At 41.0% G+C, this 17438-nt stretch overlaps 1 protein-coding gene across 1 annotated transcript in view; it reads right to left on the bottom strand.

The window, feature by feature from the left end:
* The window catches only part of IL12B (interleukin 12B), a 68306-nt gene that overhangs the window by 37474 nt on the left and 13394 nt on the right, over positions 1-17438 (bottom strand). The window contains exon 2 of the mRNA XM_069199667.1: positions 15496-15577. Within this exon, the coding sequence (XP_069055768.1) occupies positions 15496-15577 (82 nt within the window). The remainder of the gene's footprint in view (positions 1-15495; positions 15578-17438) is intronic.

Raw genomic sequence — 17438 nt, forward strand, 5'->3', positions numbered from 1 at the left:
ACAGAAATGTGGGAAAAATGACATTTTTTTAGCTAAATTTGAGATTTGCGGAGGATTCTCGGTAAGAAAACACTAGGGGATGCACGCAAGTCACACCTCGCTGGATTCCCTTGGGTGCCTAGTTTTCAGATATTGTTGGGTTTGGTAGGTTTCCCTAGATGGCTGCTGAGCCCAGGACCAAAAAACGTAGGTGTCCTCCCCACCCCCACAAACACAGTTAGTTTTGTATTTGAGAATTTTGATGTGTCCACGTAGAGTTTTGGGGCATTTCCTGTGGGCACTAGGCCTACCCACACAAGTGAGGTACCATTTTTATTGGGAGACCTGGGGAAACGCTGGGTAGCAGGAAGTTTGTGGCTCCCCTGAGATTCCAGAACTTTGCAGCACCGAAATGTGAGGAAAAAATGTTTTTTTTGCCAACTTTTGAGGTTTGCTAAGGATTTTGGGTAACAGAACCTGGTGAGAGCCCCACAAGTTACCCCATCCTAGGTTCCCCTAGGTGTCTAGTTTTCAGAAATGTCCAGGGTTGCTAGGTTTTCTTAGGTGCCGGATGAGCTAGAGGCCAAAATCCACAGCTAAGCACTTTGCAAAAAACAGCTGTTTTCTTTGGGAAAATGTGATGTGTCAATGTTGTGTTATGGGGCATTTCCTGTTGCGGGCACTAGGCCTACCCACACAAGTGAGGTACCATTTTTATCAAGAGACTTGGGGGAACTCTGGGGAGAAGAAAATCTGTGGCTCCTCTCAGATTCCAGAACTTTCTGTCACCGAAATGTGAGGAAAAAAGTGTTTTTTTTTGCCAAATTTTGAGGTTTGCCAAGGATTCTGGGTAACAGAACCCAGTGCGAGCCCCACAAGTCACCCCATCTTGGATTCTCATAGGTGTCTAGTTTTAAAAATGCACAGGTTTGGTAGCTTTCCATAAAGTGCCGGCTGAGCTAGAGGCCAAAATCCACAGCTAGGCACATTGCAAAAAACACGTCAGATTTCAATGTAAAAACGTGATGTGTCCATGTTGAGTTTCCTGTCGCAGGCACTAGGCCTACCCACCCAAGTGAGGTACCATTTTTATTGGGAGACTTGGAAGAAAACAAAATAGAAGAACAAGTGTTATTGCCCCTTGTCTTTCTCAAAATGTTTTCCTTCCAAATGTAAGACAGTGTGTGAAAAAGACGTCTATTGGAGAAATGCACTGCAATTCATATGCTAATATGGGGACCCCGGAATTTAGAGATGTGCAAATAACCACTGCTTCTCAACACCTTATCTTGTGCACATTTTGGAAATACAAAGGTTTTCTTGATACCTATTTTTCACTTTTTATATTTCAGCAAATGAATTGCTGTATACCAGGTATAGAATGAAAACCCATTGCAAAGTGCAGCTCATTTATTGGCTCTGGGTACCTAGGGTTCTTGATGAACCTACAAGCCCTATATATCCCCACAACCATAAGAGTCCAGCAGACGTAAAGGTATATTGCTTTGAAAAATCTGACATTGCAGGGAAAAGTTGCAGAGTAAAACATGGAGAAAAATGGCTGTTTTCTTCACCTCAATTTAAATATTCGTTTATTTCAGCTGTTATTTTCTGTAGGAAACACTTATAGGATCTACACAAATGACTCCTTGCTGAATTCAGACTTTTGTCTACTTTTCAGAAATGTATAGCATTGGTTTCTCACCTATTTCTATCACTAACTGGAAGGAGGCTGGAAGGAGTCTGAAAGCACAAAAACAGAAAAAATGGGGTATGTCCCAGTAAAATGTAAAAATTGTGTTGAAAATGGGGTTTTCTAATCCAAGTCTGCCTGCTACTGAAAGCTGGGAAGATGGTGATTTTAGCATCACAAACCCTTTGTTGATGCCATTTTCAGGGGAAAAACACAAGCCTTCTTCTGCAGCCCTTTTTCACCATTTTTTTAAAAGAAAAAAATGAAATTTGTGCTGTATTTTGGTTAATTTCTTGGTCTCCTTCAGGGGAACCCACAAACTCTGGGTACCTCTAGAATCCCTAGGATGTTGGAAAAAAGGGACGCAAATTTGGCCTGGGTAGCTTATGTGGACAAAAAGTTATGTGGGCCTAAGCACAAACTGCCCCAAATAGCCAAAAAAAGGCCTGGCACCTAAAAAGGGAAAAGCGAAGGGGTTAAAAAAGGCACAGATATTGTGCTTGAATTCATTAAGTTGGGTTAGAAATGTGCTAATATGGTGTGCAATTCATAACAATGCAGATGTGCAGTTGGGAAAAGGGATCTTGATCCACAATCAACGCAGAAAGGAGATATGGTCCAAACAGCACTTGTTCTTCTTTTCCTTGACCAGCCTACGATGAATATTAAAACGGCTCACTCACATTGGCATATTTTTGGCTCTTATGAGTCTTGTAAGTAGAGGAACTTGCCTAGATTATCATATTGTTTTCTGATTTTCGAAGTCATGGATATACCCGAGAAATGACTATGGATATCAATTACAGGGGTGTAGTTTAGTCAGTGAGATTCAGGGGTGTGAATTTCAAATTTCCCAACTAAAAAGCAGTGGACTGCAGGGTGGAGGGGTGAGATGGCCAAGGTTTGGGATGGATTGGTTCCCTGAGTGATTTTTACTAATTAGATTATTTACAAGCATTCATCTCATCACCCCTTGGGTGTTTGATTGCCAATAGTATGCACAGAAGCCTTAGACTGGATCAACTTTCCAAGCCTTCAACTGACAATGTTTGTGAATTCAAAAATGTAGTAAATTTAAACTCGTTCAAGGAGTGGGTGCAGATTTTGATTGTCAGAAGACCGCACAGAAACCTGAGACTGGAGCAACTTTCCAAGCCTACTACTGACAATGTTTGTGAATTTAAAAATGTAGTAAATTTACACCCGTTCAAGGAGTGGGTGCAGATTTACTATTTTGCTTGGTAAACCAGTCACAATTATCTATTTAAGTTTCTGCTCCAAAAAATGACCAAACTAAAAGCTCTTAGTTATATGAGAATGACAAGAAAAACAAATGCAGGCATAGCAGATCCAGCTCAGGGTCTACAGACCTAACCACTAAGCAAGAATGCATTCAGTGGGTGTCACAGTCCAAACACTCCCTAAAAAAATGCTGATACTTGCCTTGCCTAAGCCCAGTACTTTCCCTAGGAACTCATGAATACAATCTTGTACAACACAACAGCCTGGAATCTCTGCCCTGAGATCATGTATTTCAATTCAAATGTATTTTCACTGCGCATACACTTATTTGTATCTGCTACAACAAGCCACGGTGGTAGTGTTGTCAAAAGGGTGCATGTAGGTAGGGCTTTATGTTTCCATCCTTGTCATTTACAGATCATTTTATCAAGTGACTCATGGACCCATGTACTAAGCCCCAATTGGAAATAAAGGTGGACGTTCCAGCAAGTTCTTAAAGTGAGCTGAGCAAAGGTCTAGCTTGGCTCTAAGAGTACATGCACAAGCCAAGCCATGAAAACAATTGGCCTGTATATCGTGCAGCAAACATAATGTAAAAATATGATACAGTCTCTTCAAAATTCAAAAAAGTATATTTCTTTGGCATACAGAAGCATTTCACCTTACTACATCAGATTTTATCACTGCATAGTCAGACATTAATTCAAATTTAATTTCTAAACATGAATTTAGAAACAATAATGGTTCACTCCCACAATGACAATGCCATTAGTGAACTACAAGGCAAGTCAGTAGTCATGAAAACCCTACATGTAGCCTAGATTCTATTTTTAGACGGAGCAATATTAAACCCCTTCAATTCAAACATAAGAGGTTTTGTACTGCGCACATCATGAACTAGAGTTTTTAAAAGTGCTCTCATTTGTGATAATTAATAAAGAAAAAGGAAGCTCTGTGAAATAAAATTGTTGTAACTTGTTTGCTATTGACTGGTTGGCGTTCCATTCTTGGCCATGTCTGATTTCACTGTGCCATGGTTACTGTGGAACATGAAGGGCAGAAGGATGAGCTGTTAAAATTATGGGAAAACTGTTCTATCTTGTTGACGGAATAAAATAAAGACTATCGTTTAACTTGACTCCCGGAGTTAATTTTAACGTTGGCAACAAGCTACCTGTGAGCGGCAGGTACTCACCCCAACACCCCTCGAAGAATTCTGATTGCACTCAGAGTGTGTTTTGTTTTTGTACGCAAAGCATTTGAAGAACATGAAGTGTTTTCATATATTGAGCGCTTCAGGAAGTGAAGCATTTCAGCTGTCCACAGGGAACCATGAGTATTGTCAATTTTTTGTTTGGGGGAATCATTGCTGATGCTTACCTTTGTCAACAGCCAAGACTCTCATGAGCAGATCCTTAGCATGTGGCATTACTTACCAAGAGCTACCATAGTGTGTGTAGGCCAATACGCAAGCTTCTGAATCCTCTGTCTGCGGTGGCGTGCAGAAGCTTGTACACACACACACAAGAAAGTCTGGACATCGGCTGAGTGTACATGCATGTAGCTTCACATGGAAGCCTACACGCAATGTTTGGCAACCACGTGGCTGTATTGTCATGCCATGTTCAGCAACTACTCTGTGGATTTTGTTTACGATGCAGGACAGTTATTAGCACTGATCAGGCACGGCCCATCCTTTGGGGCAGAGGGCCCCCCCCCCCCCACCTTTTGCCCCTCATGAAAAGTGGCTGTCAGGCTGAGCCCACATCAGCCTGCCAGACACTCTTCATGTTCAGCTCAGGCAGCCAGGAGCGAGACATGCACGATTTACGCAGACTCCTGGCTTCCTGAGCTGAACTTTGCTGGGCTGAAGAGGTCACCGATTCTATGGGCGTGACCTCCTTGGCTCAGCAAAGGTGCCTCGAGGCCCTTCCCTCGGTGATAAGGGAAGCCCATTGACTCCGACCTGGGTGCTTCAGGTTTGATCCCTAAAGCGCCCAGTCCGAGTGTCAATCAGTGACACCTCGTCACAGAGTGGGATGGGGTCAGAAGTCTCACTGACTCCATCCCACTCTGTGACAAAGGTGGGACTGCTGCCTAGGGTCAGCCAGAGAGGGAAGGCAGCAGCCCCAACCCTCCTGTGAATCGATGTGTGTGCATGTGTGAATGCATGAGTGTGAATGTGCACCCCGCCCGCCTGCCCTCCTCCCTCCTAAAAGTGCCGGCCGCCACTGGCACTGATGCATATTCTAATCATTGGAGAAGGCAATTTCCAGCCACAAGGAAACTACATTTCTACCTCATCAGTTGGAAAATGGAAAATAAGGATTGCTCATCTTTAATTTTTGACAATTTCGGTAAAGTTTAGCATTGTAATTTAAACTCTCTGACTGGAATCCTAGCGTGGCTCTCATTTTTCTGCATGTACATTCCAGCCCAATGTTGTAACTCGTGGTGCAGGTTTGATTGTTTTTATTTTTGTCTGTTATATTAGTTTATTGAATTGGTATTCATCTTTTAGTTAGTTTTGTTAGTTTATATCTTTAATTTGTTATTTGGGCCTCTTAAAATTGCTGCTACTGGTATGTTGCAGACTCCACAATTTTTATCAGACCTTGGTGAACCATTATTGCCTTGGAAGAAATGGGATTGTTTGACTCATACCTTACAGCTTCCTGGGGTGAACAATTTTCAGCTGCGAGGAAGCAAGGAGTTCTACTTAATGACTTGGGTATAGAAGGGCACAGCATACACAAACGTTTGGATGAACTTACAATGGGCAATAGTGAGGGGGAACCAAGTGATGTTTACGAAATGTCAGTTTTTATGTTGGAAAAACATTTTGGAAACATTTAACTATTGTGCTAGAGAGACACAAATTCTTCACAAGCACCAAAGATAAAGTAGAAAACGTTTGGAAATATGTAGCCTTCTTTAAAAGTCTGGCCTGCACATATGATTTTGGTGATTTGACTTATTCGCCCATAAGGGTTCAATTGGTATGTAGCACTAATGATATCCAAGTGCAGGAAATGCTCTTAGCCAAAACTCCCACCTTGAAGAAAGTAGTGGGTATTGTTGAGGGTATGAAGCACACTTCTGACTGGATCAAAGAAATGTGGGCTTCCCTTTCACACTCTGTGGAAAGAGTGGAAAGAGTTACCAGCTCTACCGCAATCCAAGACACAAGTGAGGGAAAGGCTATAGGGGCAGATGTATCAAGAATCCATTTTGCAAGTCGGAAATATCGATTTTTAAGAAATCGCTATTTCTGATTCGCAAAATGCAATGTATCATATTTGTGATTCGGTAATAGCGATTTCTTAAAAAGCATTTAGGCCCATATTTGCGAATATTTTGCATGTCCCGAATTGAGAATTCCTAACTGGAATTCGCAATTTTTGGAAATGCAAAGTCCAGCATGCTGGGGCCCTTAGGCCCCCTCTGCTGCACCCCAAAATATTTTTTTTTACAATATGTAAGGTGCACACATGCCAAAAGGGCATGTGTGCTTTAATGTAAATTTTAAAAATGCATTTTAAATGCATTTTTAAAATTTGCACATGGTTACCACCAAGTTCAACTTGGTGGTAAATAGCGATTCCTTAATGCCCAATTCGCATTAAGGAATTGCTTCTTACATGTGCTTTAGACATCGCAAATGAGGATTCCTTATTTGCGATTTCTTATTTAGAGAGTCGCAATTTGCGTCTCTCTAAACAGGATTGCAATTTTAAGGAATCACTATTTTAACGACTCCTTAAAATTGCATTCAAAATGCCTTTGATACATTCTGAAATAGCTTTTTGCATTCGCAAACGGGCATTCACACCATTTGCGAATGCAAAAAGCTTGGTTACATCTGGCCCCTAGTTTTAATGTTATATATGTGACAGCTCCACTCGACTTCAAATCAAATCAAATGTGCCTTATTCAGTTAATCATAAAAAACATAAAAGCATCACAGCCAAAGATAATACAAATAATATGTATACACATGCCGAATCATTTAAAGCATATAGAACATTTAAAACATTTAAAACAGCCTAACAGGCGGAATTATTCTAGACCTGCCTAATTTTCATAACATTCAGTCACCCATTGAATTCCTGAGGCACAGCCTTTAAAAAACTAACAACATTAAAAATTGTTTCAGCAACAAGCATTTGTAAAAACAAAAGAGCAGGTTGTATTTGGTTAAATTGCCTAGCTTTTAAAAGAGGGACAATATAAACTTTGCTAGGGACTTTAAAATATTTACAAAACATGACCAAGTGCAGTGTATCAAGCAACTGAGGTACCAGGTTTAGCCTGGCCCTTGCGAGCAGTAACCAATCATGATTAAAGGTTACAGTGGTAAAATAAGGCTCCATGAATAGGGTCGATTTCAGCAACATGTAGCCTCGCCCGAGGGCTTTTGTAAAGATGCATGCTCTCTGTCTAGTAATCACATCTTCAGAAAATGTTCCCTTTCCCAAAAGCAGTCAGCCTTAACAATCTTCTCCGGGATAGTAAAGAGCTCCACCCTACCTAAACTCTGACATGTGGTCTTAATATATTTAAACCATGGAATGCGATGTGCGCACTCAAGAGACAAACAATCCAGCAAGATCTCTTTATTTCGTTGGGGACCACCTTTGCTCCAGATATCTAACCAGCAGAAAAGTGGGAGAAGGGAAAAACTGACTGTAGAGCACTTAGGGCCATATGTACAAACGCTTTTTCCCATAGACACAGAATGGAGAAAAACCTTTGCTACATCTGGCCCTTAGCCCTAGGATTTTGTAGGATGGGATACATTGAGGAGCATTGAGGAGTTGTCTCAAAAATTTATTTTCTTCTACCTGTACAGCATCATGCTCAACGTATCCCCAAATCTCACTCCCACAGGGAGCTTTTGAAATATACTTTGTAAACTAAACCTACATTAAGGCACTGATAACCTTCCTTCCCAGTCTCGCTGCGAAACTCCACTGTTGCAATGGTCCTTATTAAGTCAGCCTTTTTCCCATTTAGCAGGGGGGGTCCATGGCATCCCTGAATCAAACATGAAACCCAAATAAGAAATGGCACTGACCCGGAATAAGGCCTGCGTCACCATCTTAAATGCCTTTGTTTTTGTAGAACTAAGACCTACCACCATCACATGGAATTTACCAATGTTTATACTTAAGTCTAACTCATCCATAAAACCTGCAGCTCTACTCATTAGTCAAATAACCCAAATTGTTATGCTGTAATACTGTTTTACAGAAGTTGTGGTAAAAAAGAACAATTTGCTCACATGTGCAAAAATATAAGGAAAATGAGGTGACAGCGGCATCTGACATCTCCCAAAAAGCTACCCTACAAGTGGTACCCTCTGCCTTAGGAGTGAAACAGGTGGATGGTGAAATTGATAAGGGCCAAATCAAAATGCCTGAGTGTGAGATGATGATTGGTGGTAAAAAAAAAACGTATTGTTCTGGCTGAATCAGGTTTTCTGTTCACCCTGGTGGGTGACACAAATTGGGAAAAGACATTTGGAAGTGAAAGGATCACTTGGTTACTGCCAGACATAAATCCGGAAGGGTACCTTGGCATGAAAATTCACTTGATAGGATACACAGTCATGAGTATCAATTTTAAGAGCAGAGAGACTGTGGGGAAAAACTATGTAGGTAGGTGTGGTGGATGATCTCCTTGGATGGCGTCACCAGAGAGATTTGGGAATCATTCTAAATCTCAATTTGGGTGCAAATGTTGGTGAGGATTTGGATGTAGTGCACACATTTCATTATGTGTTTAGAAAGGAACAGGGCTTATTAAAGGATTTTAGACACAGGATTGTTTTAAAGAAGAATGCCAAGTCTGTGGTACACAAGGTTAAGAAGGTGCCTAACCTGATGTTGAAGTTTTTACAAAAAGAATTTGACAAACTTTTATGCTTAGTGGTGAATGAAGAGAGAGAATCTTCAAAATGGCTGGCCCCCACAGCTTAGGCTCCCAAGCATGATGGTAATAAATTGAGGATATGTGTAGACCTCAGAAAGCTGAACCACTGCATGTGGATAGATCGCCAACCCCTACCAAACATCTCTGATACATTGACTATGCTCAAGGCTGCATTTGTGTTCAGTGTGGTGGACCTTTCTACAGCATATCACCAAGTACAATTGCATGATGGCTCTAAAGCTCTTGATCCTTTGTCACACCTCTAGGGACATTTAGATTTGAAAGACTACCTTTAGGATTGACTTTGGCGGCACCTTGTTTTCAAAGGCACATGAAGGATGTGTTAAAGGGTGTGGATTTGGTCATGTTCCTTTGGGATGACATCCTAGTGTATGGCAAGGACAAGCAAAGTGATGACCTCACATTAAGGCAGGTGTTGGCAAGGCTTAGGGACAAGGTGCTAGCTCTAAAAAAGGAGAAATGCAAATTTGGAGTGAGCTCGTCCTCATATTTGAGGCATACAATATCAGGTGATGGTATGAGTCCTAGTCTTGATTTAGCTAACTCCATCATCCAGGCAACTTCTCCTAGCAATAAACAGCAATTTAGATAATTCTTGGGCCTAGTGGGGTATTACTATTATTCAACCGATCAGACGACAACTCAGAAAACGCACTACTTTTGACTGGTCTAGAGGTTGTGAGAAAGCATTCAGGGTGGTGAAGGAAGGTATTGACAAAATACCTACCCTGGGGCATTTTGATGTTTCCAGGAAAACGGATGCTAGCCTGAAGCGGTTAGGGGCAAAAGGTTGATGCAGAAGGGAGAGTGGTAGCCTTTGCCGCTCACTCTCTTAAAGAGGCAGAGAAAACGTACCCTATTATTGATTGTGAAGCTTTGGCATGCATGTGGGCAGTACACCATTTTAAGTTTGTCCTGTGGGGCTCACCTAATGTACTCAGGACAGATCATAAGCCCTTGATTCAGTTATTAGGCAGTAGGAACATTGATAACTCAACCCCACACATCGAAAGGTGGATGGAGAGTCTTACTGAGTTCAGTTACAGAGCTGAGTACTTACAGGTTGTCAGGAACGAACCTGCTGACTACTTATCCAGATTGCCGGTGGAGAAATCAGTTGTGACTGAGGCTGATTATCCCGCCATGTGGGTCAGGGAGTCAGCTATCAGTAAAGCAGAATAGGAGATTGGGGCATTTAAGGACAGTTCGAGGAACTTGATTATGGACTATGTGGTGGTGGGTTGGACTGATGTTTGAGTAGTAGATGAGATTTCCAAGGGCTTTTAGAATATGACTGAGGAACTTAATATCATGAAAGAAAAGCTGTTCCAAGACGATCAGATCATTCCAGCGGCGGGATTTTGGGATAACATCACTAATCTCTCCCATGAGGGGCATTTGGGCAAGAATCTAACTAAAGCCAGAGTAGCAAGTGTTACTTTTGGGCAGGAGTAGGCAAAGAGGTGGGAAGGGTGATGCGAGATTGCCTCCAATGTGCAGGGAGTGACAAATCCAGATCCATTAGCACACCCCGTTATGCCCAGTCAAAATTCCAGAAGAATCTTGATATAAATTGGGTTTGGACATTCTTGGCCCCTTCAAGCTATTGGCACCTAGAGAGAGGTTTTTGTCAGTTTTGGTAGGTTACACATCCAAATGGTTTTTGCCTCTTATTGTAAACTCATTAACCACTAAGTGTGAGTTTTTCTGTGATGTGTCTGCATGTGAAGGGATACCCAATACCACCATTACAGATAATAGTGTACAGTTTGGCTCTAGTGAGGTGAAGACATTTTTGGATGATCTGGCTATCACAAACTTCAGCACCATATGGTGCTGGGTTATACAAATAGGCAAGGTATGCACTGCCTATGGGCCCTACTCCTTTTAGGGGCCCTATAACAATGGATCAAAATAATATTGATTTGATCTTGAAAGAAAATTACAATTAAGCGTTCTTAAATTGTTTCCAAAAGATAGGAAAAATGAATCAACTCAAAGAAATGATAATTTTACAATAAAGACTCTATAGAGAAAATACTGTAGTAATGTTATGTACCCATTAACAAATTAAAGTACATACACCATAGACATCAGATTCACATCACAATTTTTCACTTAAAAGCTCATCTTCTGTCAGCTTGTGAACAGATTTGGTGCAAATTGCGTACATGTCATGTTTAGTTTTCTGTAATAAAATTGGTTTATTAGAACTGTTGGTTGGTGAAATTAAAAATGTATTAGGAGATAATTTGCAAAGGGGGCCCTGAAATTTCAACTACGTAGGGCCTCCATAGGTTTTAATCCAGCATTGGCACCTCACTGTTTTCAGGTCAGGCCAATTGTCTTTCGGAGAGCATGAATCGCTTGGTGAGAGCACGTTCCCAGAGTGCAGTACAGAGGGGTGTGCCTCTCAGGGTAGTACTCCGTGAGAAACTGTGGGCACATCGCAATATCACTGATTCAGTAACCAGAATATCTCCATTCCACTGTTTGAAAAGGAGGTTGGCAGAGACTAAGCTTAATCTGGCATGGTTAGGTTATAAGAAGGAAGCCAAGGGCATAGACTTTTGAGCTCTCAAGGAGTACCAGGAAAAATACAAGAAACAATTTGATGTGAGGCATGGTGTCTGTGAGTGGATGTGTAAGGTGGGAAGGGTTAGTTTTTGTGCAGAAACATGGATGGATACTCAAAGGGAGATCCAAGTATGTGGGTCTTAAACACATTATTTGTATGAAGAAGAATGTTGTGGAACTCAGTGATAGTGAAGGATGCACCATGTCACGCTTGGACATTTCTGAAACCTCATGGCTCTCACCATTATTGTGAGAGACTGTGGGGAATAGTGTGTGTTGAGAGGGTGTTTTGGATTTCAACCAAGGGTAGTTTGCAGGAATATTAGGCACCAGAAGATAACTTTCTCATTTGGATGATGATGATTTAGAGTGATGTATTTCCCAAATGGTTTGGGACAGCTGTCCTGTCTTGGTTATTTAGTTTTCCATCGTGCTACAACATTTTTTTGTATGTAAGTTCCTATGTAGTAATTATGTTTCCTCAGTTAAACTCTCTTTTAGGTTTATTGTGTTCCCACATCATTACTCACTATGATTACATGTATATATTCTTTCCTTACTAATTATTCATTTATTGCTTATTCTTTTGACTTCACATTAAAAGGAATGAAGATGTGTTGTAAATTATTTGCTATTGGATTTTTGGTGTTCCATCCTTGACCATGTCCCATCTCACCGTACTATGGTTACTGTGGAACAAGAAGAGCAGAAGAATGAGCTGTTAAGATGATGGGATAGCTGTGCTGTCTTGCTAGTGGCAGGAAGTAATGAATACAAATCAACTTGACTCCTGGAGTTAATTTTAACAAAATGTTTGCCTAGCATCAAACAATTTGCACAAGTAGAGAAGCTGGTATTGATTTCAGGGTATCTGGTTGCTTATTTTCAAATTCAGGAACCAGATGTATATCTCGGTCTCTTTTTTATGTTTTACATCAAAGGTCAATGTTTTGTCTTTTATTCTTGACTGAAAAAACCAACACAGGCTTAGCAGACCTGACTCTGGGCCGAAGACCCCAATACAAAGCCAAGAATTAATTTATTTGATGGTGTCACACCCCAAACAACTCCCTGAAGCTACACACTTGGCCATTTGCAAGGTCAAAGTGGGACTGAAAACAGGCCCAGGCACCATAATAAAAGCGACCCCTGTTTCACATCCTGGAAATCGTGGACGTTTTGAACTTTTAAAGACTCACTGTATAGGTGTTTTGCAAGGTATGAAAGACTGCAGTCAAGTGTGCTTGCTGCAGGCAATGCTTCTGGTAATATCAGGGAAATCAACAGTAAAACCAGACACAGAACAGGCCCAAAAAAAGTCAAAGAAATGACCCACACACTGAACTGTCAGACCAGCCCTTAGAGCACTGCCAGATTGCCCTAGAGGGCAGTAAGACCATGCCCATTTAGTCGGACGGACAGGCTGACAAATTGCTAGGGTGGCTGAGGCCCCATCTCCACCACTTCAGCAGTGATACCCCCAGCCTTTTTTTAAGTTCCCTGTTACTTCACAGTGATTTTTTAGCAAAACTGTTCTTGCAGACACATGCTGAGCACTCTTGGCAAACATGATATGCATGTTTTGGCGACCTAGTAAACATTTTTAAGGTTTTCAAAAACAACCTGGGGTGGTGTCCTGATTCTGCAACACAAAAAAACTCTCAGCCTGGGCTAATGTTTCTGGGTTATTTCCAGTTCTCGATCGTAATTTTTTGCCTGGTGGTTGTTAATTGCATAGGGTGACTAGACGTCTTGGATTTCCCCAAGAGAGTCCCAGTTTTCCATTGACAGTCCCACCATCCCAATAGATATAATAAAAACTGATAAATATCCCGGTTTTGGTGAGAGGGTCCGGTGAGCATGCACATTAGATTTAAAATAGAGTGCAGGCTCACATTTCCTATGGCCCACTCCTGTGACATCAGCATGGGGATAAATGTTAATTGATTGACATTTGTTTTGGGTACCTCAGTCTGAAAAGACCCTCAGCCAAGTTCCTCAGCTTTCCCCTTCTCTGCATCATAACATATGGGAAAGAAGGTGAAGGGGTTATTTAATGAAATCAAGGTTTGCACTATTTTAATTTTAATTGTGAAAGGTTGGCACAACTTTAATGCCATGCCATGTTTCATAAAAAGTCCCTTTATGCTTTACTTTGGTTCCCTATTGTAGCAATTTTGTATGGAACCTTGTGCATTTGTCCACGTTGTACTTCTATCGAGGTAAAGCCACAAGTCACATTATGTCAACAGACTGAATGAGTTATTTATGAAGAAGCTTGGCTTCCTTTGCCTAGTTACAGACCCCATCGAAATGGTGCAAGCTATAAAACACTGATCTTGTTTGCTTTGCTAACATATAGGCCCTCATTTCAACCCTGGCGGTCGGTGACCGCCAGGGATAATGTGACGGTAGTACCGCCAACAGGCTGGCGGTACTACACTGCGTATTTTGACCGTGGTGAAAGCACCACGGTCATACCACCGGGACCAGTGGAATACCGCCATTGTGGTCCCGGCGGTCGTAATCCGCCAGGGCAGCGCTGCCCTGGGGATTTCTACTCCCCTTACCGCCAGCCTTTCACCGCCATGGAAAAGGCTGGCGGTAAGGGGATTCGGGGTGCCACTGGGGGCCCCTGCACTGCCCATGCACTTGTTTCCCTGTTTCCACCCGCCGGCCCAGCAGGGATGTCCAAATGTGGCCGCCAGGTTTCTGGCTGCATAGGTGGCCGACTGGCGATCAAATACAATGTTGTAATGAGGGCCATAGTCTGTGTCATAGATTTGTGTTTAACACTCACCTTTCAATGAGAGAATTTTCTCTTGTATACAGATACAAGCTCAAGCTTTATGCCTATGGATGGTCTGCTGGTGTGGGCGTAGGTGAAAAGCGAAATTGCACATTTCCAGTGCTTTAAATGAGCAACTGCAGTTTAATGATTTAAAAGGGAAGTACATGCACGTCCCAGCACTGCTCCAGTGTTTTTAATTGGACAGTACCAGCACTTCTCAGGAGCAAACAGGTACTCTTAATAGTAACTGCGCTTCTATATTTTCATTGACATCACTGCACATTTACCCCCATTTTTCAATCAATCAATCAATAGTTTATTCGGTCCAGATTTGGACCATTTAAGAAGTAAAAAGTAATATATATATAAAGGACATTGACAATTAATACAGGAAAAAAGTTCATAAAATTACATAAAAGGTTTCAAAAATAGTTAAGACAAGACTCTCAAAATAGTCTCTGGATCCTACCCTATGCAAGACGCTAAATGCTAAAATGATACTGATCAGTTGTTAAAAGCATAAAAAGCATTTTAAAACGGGTTTATACAATAAAAATAAGACATAAAAACTACATACAATAGCTCTTGTTAGCAAAAGTTAAAAATCAACCAGTGGAAAATGATGCCCTAAGTTAATCAGTTCTATTGAATGAGTTGATCAAGTAGATTGCATCTTATCATTTGTAAACAGGGTGCTAGTTCGCTAACTTCTAGACTGTACTTCAACCGGTGGATTAAGATCTATAGTGATCCTACTGCGGATTTTCCATGCTGCTGCCAAATATTTAGAAACAGAACTCATAACCTTAGAAAATATGGAGAGTCCCCATGCTATTTCATACCTACAATACTCCCTAAACATCCACCGTTTTTAGAGGGGCTATTGGGGGGGAAATTAATTGAAAATGTTTGTGCACACCGAGACAATTAAGACTATGAGTTTTTGACAGCTTTACACCCATTCCCACCTATCCCTTCCGTTAGTACTACGCAAAATTCTGTCCCTTGGTGCAACAGCCACAATTACAGTTGTCACCTGCTCCCATATATTTTCGGGAATACTCCTCCTGTGAACCATTATATGTAATTTACTGGGCCAGGTGACACTTTATGGGCACACAATTATCACTTAGAGGCGCAAAAACATGCAATCGGTCAGTAATGCACATGAATTTTGAGGGTAATGTACATGCAGTCTGTTAGCAACCTGTCTATAAAGTTTCTGTAATGCGCTTTTAACATTAATGAGGTTTCTTACCGTTATTTCTCAGTTCCCATTTTCCTTCCAGTGGAACAGCAGCAAGGACCAAAGCGAGCACAAAAGTCACTAGAGAAGGCATCTGTGAGAAGCGAGAGAGACTTGAGAAAATATGGATTTGACGTATTTGCCATATAATCCAGCATCCACTGTCTAATTATTAGATTTAAGCGAAAAAAAATGTTTTTCAGCCCAAACAGATTAATAGTTAATATTAAAAGTTAACATGTAAAAAATGCAGTGGTAGACACTTTGTAAAAATTAAATGATAATTTTTTAGCTGTTAATTGTTCTTTTAAATACTAAAGAAGTAACAATTTGCCCAGATAGCATTAAAGTCCTCGGTGGGTTCATTGGGTGAAACACTTTTGTCTGCCTTAATAAACATATCCTCACATATCTAAATGGAATTCAACCCCGATTGAAAAAATGAGTCTTTGTGATGATTTTTTTTCATTATTCATGTAAACGTAATTTATCGCACAAATACTATTATTTTCTAAAATATTCAGTAAATATCAAAAGAAATCCAAACATTTAAAATCTCTTTTTAAGGTATCGCAGTACTTCCAAGATAGACATTTGTGTAATATACGAGTAATTACAACACTGTTGTGCCGCACTGCTTCTTGAGTGGATGAGCGGGTTCCAGAGGCCCAACAGTGTTAAAAGAGTATAACTGGATACTGAAGAACAGCTTGAGAGATAATAAAAGAGACACTCTACTCTTTTATTACAATAAGTGTGTACATTTAGGTGAGTTTTCTACTGAACACTGCATGTACTTTACACAAACTATTTCACTTTGAGATTTGGAAAGGGCAGACATAATAATATGCCGTGACTTTGCTTCGGTGCAAGACTCAGTCATTCCTTGGCACATAATTTCACATTCCTGCTGCATGGTTCGGTCTTCCATTGCCACCTTATGCCAGCAGCCCTGGTGATGGTGCTCCAGGTCACCCACCGCAGCAGTTGGTTGTGTTCAACACTTTCATCTGTACTTTGCAGGACATTGAATGCTGTTCATTGGTTATCAGATCAGCAATCAATTTGCTTATGCTATGCACACACTTGAAATGCCATGCATATATAGCGCTTCTTATTGTACTGATTGTAGTAGTTATTACACTCTCGCTCTTAATCCTTCCGCCCTGCTGGAGGTAGTGCTTGATGTGTAACATCTCAGTTGTCCGACTGCCATCGGTGACAGAGGGTTCTCTCATAAGGTCATTCACCTACAAGATGAAGAATTTATAAAGAATTCCCAACACCTCCATCTTTAATTCCGTTTCATGAATTCTCAAAAATGTTCCAGTTACATAAACCGCTTGACCTTGCTTCGGATGAGTCAATCGAATAAACAGAGAGTCTAGAAACGATTTAATGTTTGGTGGATTATGCCAACAAAGCTGTAGCCACAACCTATCCTCCTCTTCAATGAACAAGACACACTCAACAATCTAATGCTTTTACCAGATTCATCTGCAAGCAAACTGCATCTCTAGCTTCCTATGGTTCAGAGACTGGCTGTTCCTAGAATAAGCTACAGCTAAGTATTAGGAAGCATGACTTAAGGTAGGTTAGGTTTAAGTTTATTATCTTTACAGCAGGACTGCATATGGCTTCTCTCCATCTCTGCCAACCGGCTGACATCCACATTCCTTCCCTTCCAGGACCTCTTCACCCACAAGTTCCATAACACGCTCAGAATGACAGTATGAGCACTCACATAACATTATGGCATATAACATACATCCCAACACATATGAGCGCTCACATGACAATATGGCATATAAAATACATCCCAACACATCTTTTGTCTTTATAACAAATCAAAACAAATAACTTCTAAAGTTCAACAGAGGTTGATTTAGCATACCAACTTTCCTGACATTAAGGCCCATATTTATACTTTTTTAGCTCCACATTTGCAAAATACA

The sequence above is a fragment of the Pleurodeles waltl genome, chromosome 7 (genome assembly GCF_031143425.1).
Source record: "Pleurodeles waltl isolate 20211129_DDA chromosome 7, aPleWal1.hap1.20221129, whole genome shotgun sequence".
NCBI classification, from domain to species: Eukaryota; Metazoa; Chordata; class Amphibia; order Caudata; family Salamandridae; genus Pleurodeles; species Pleurodeles waltl.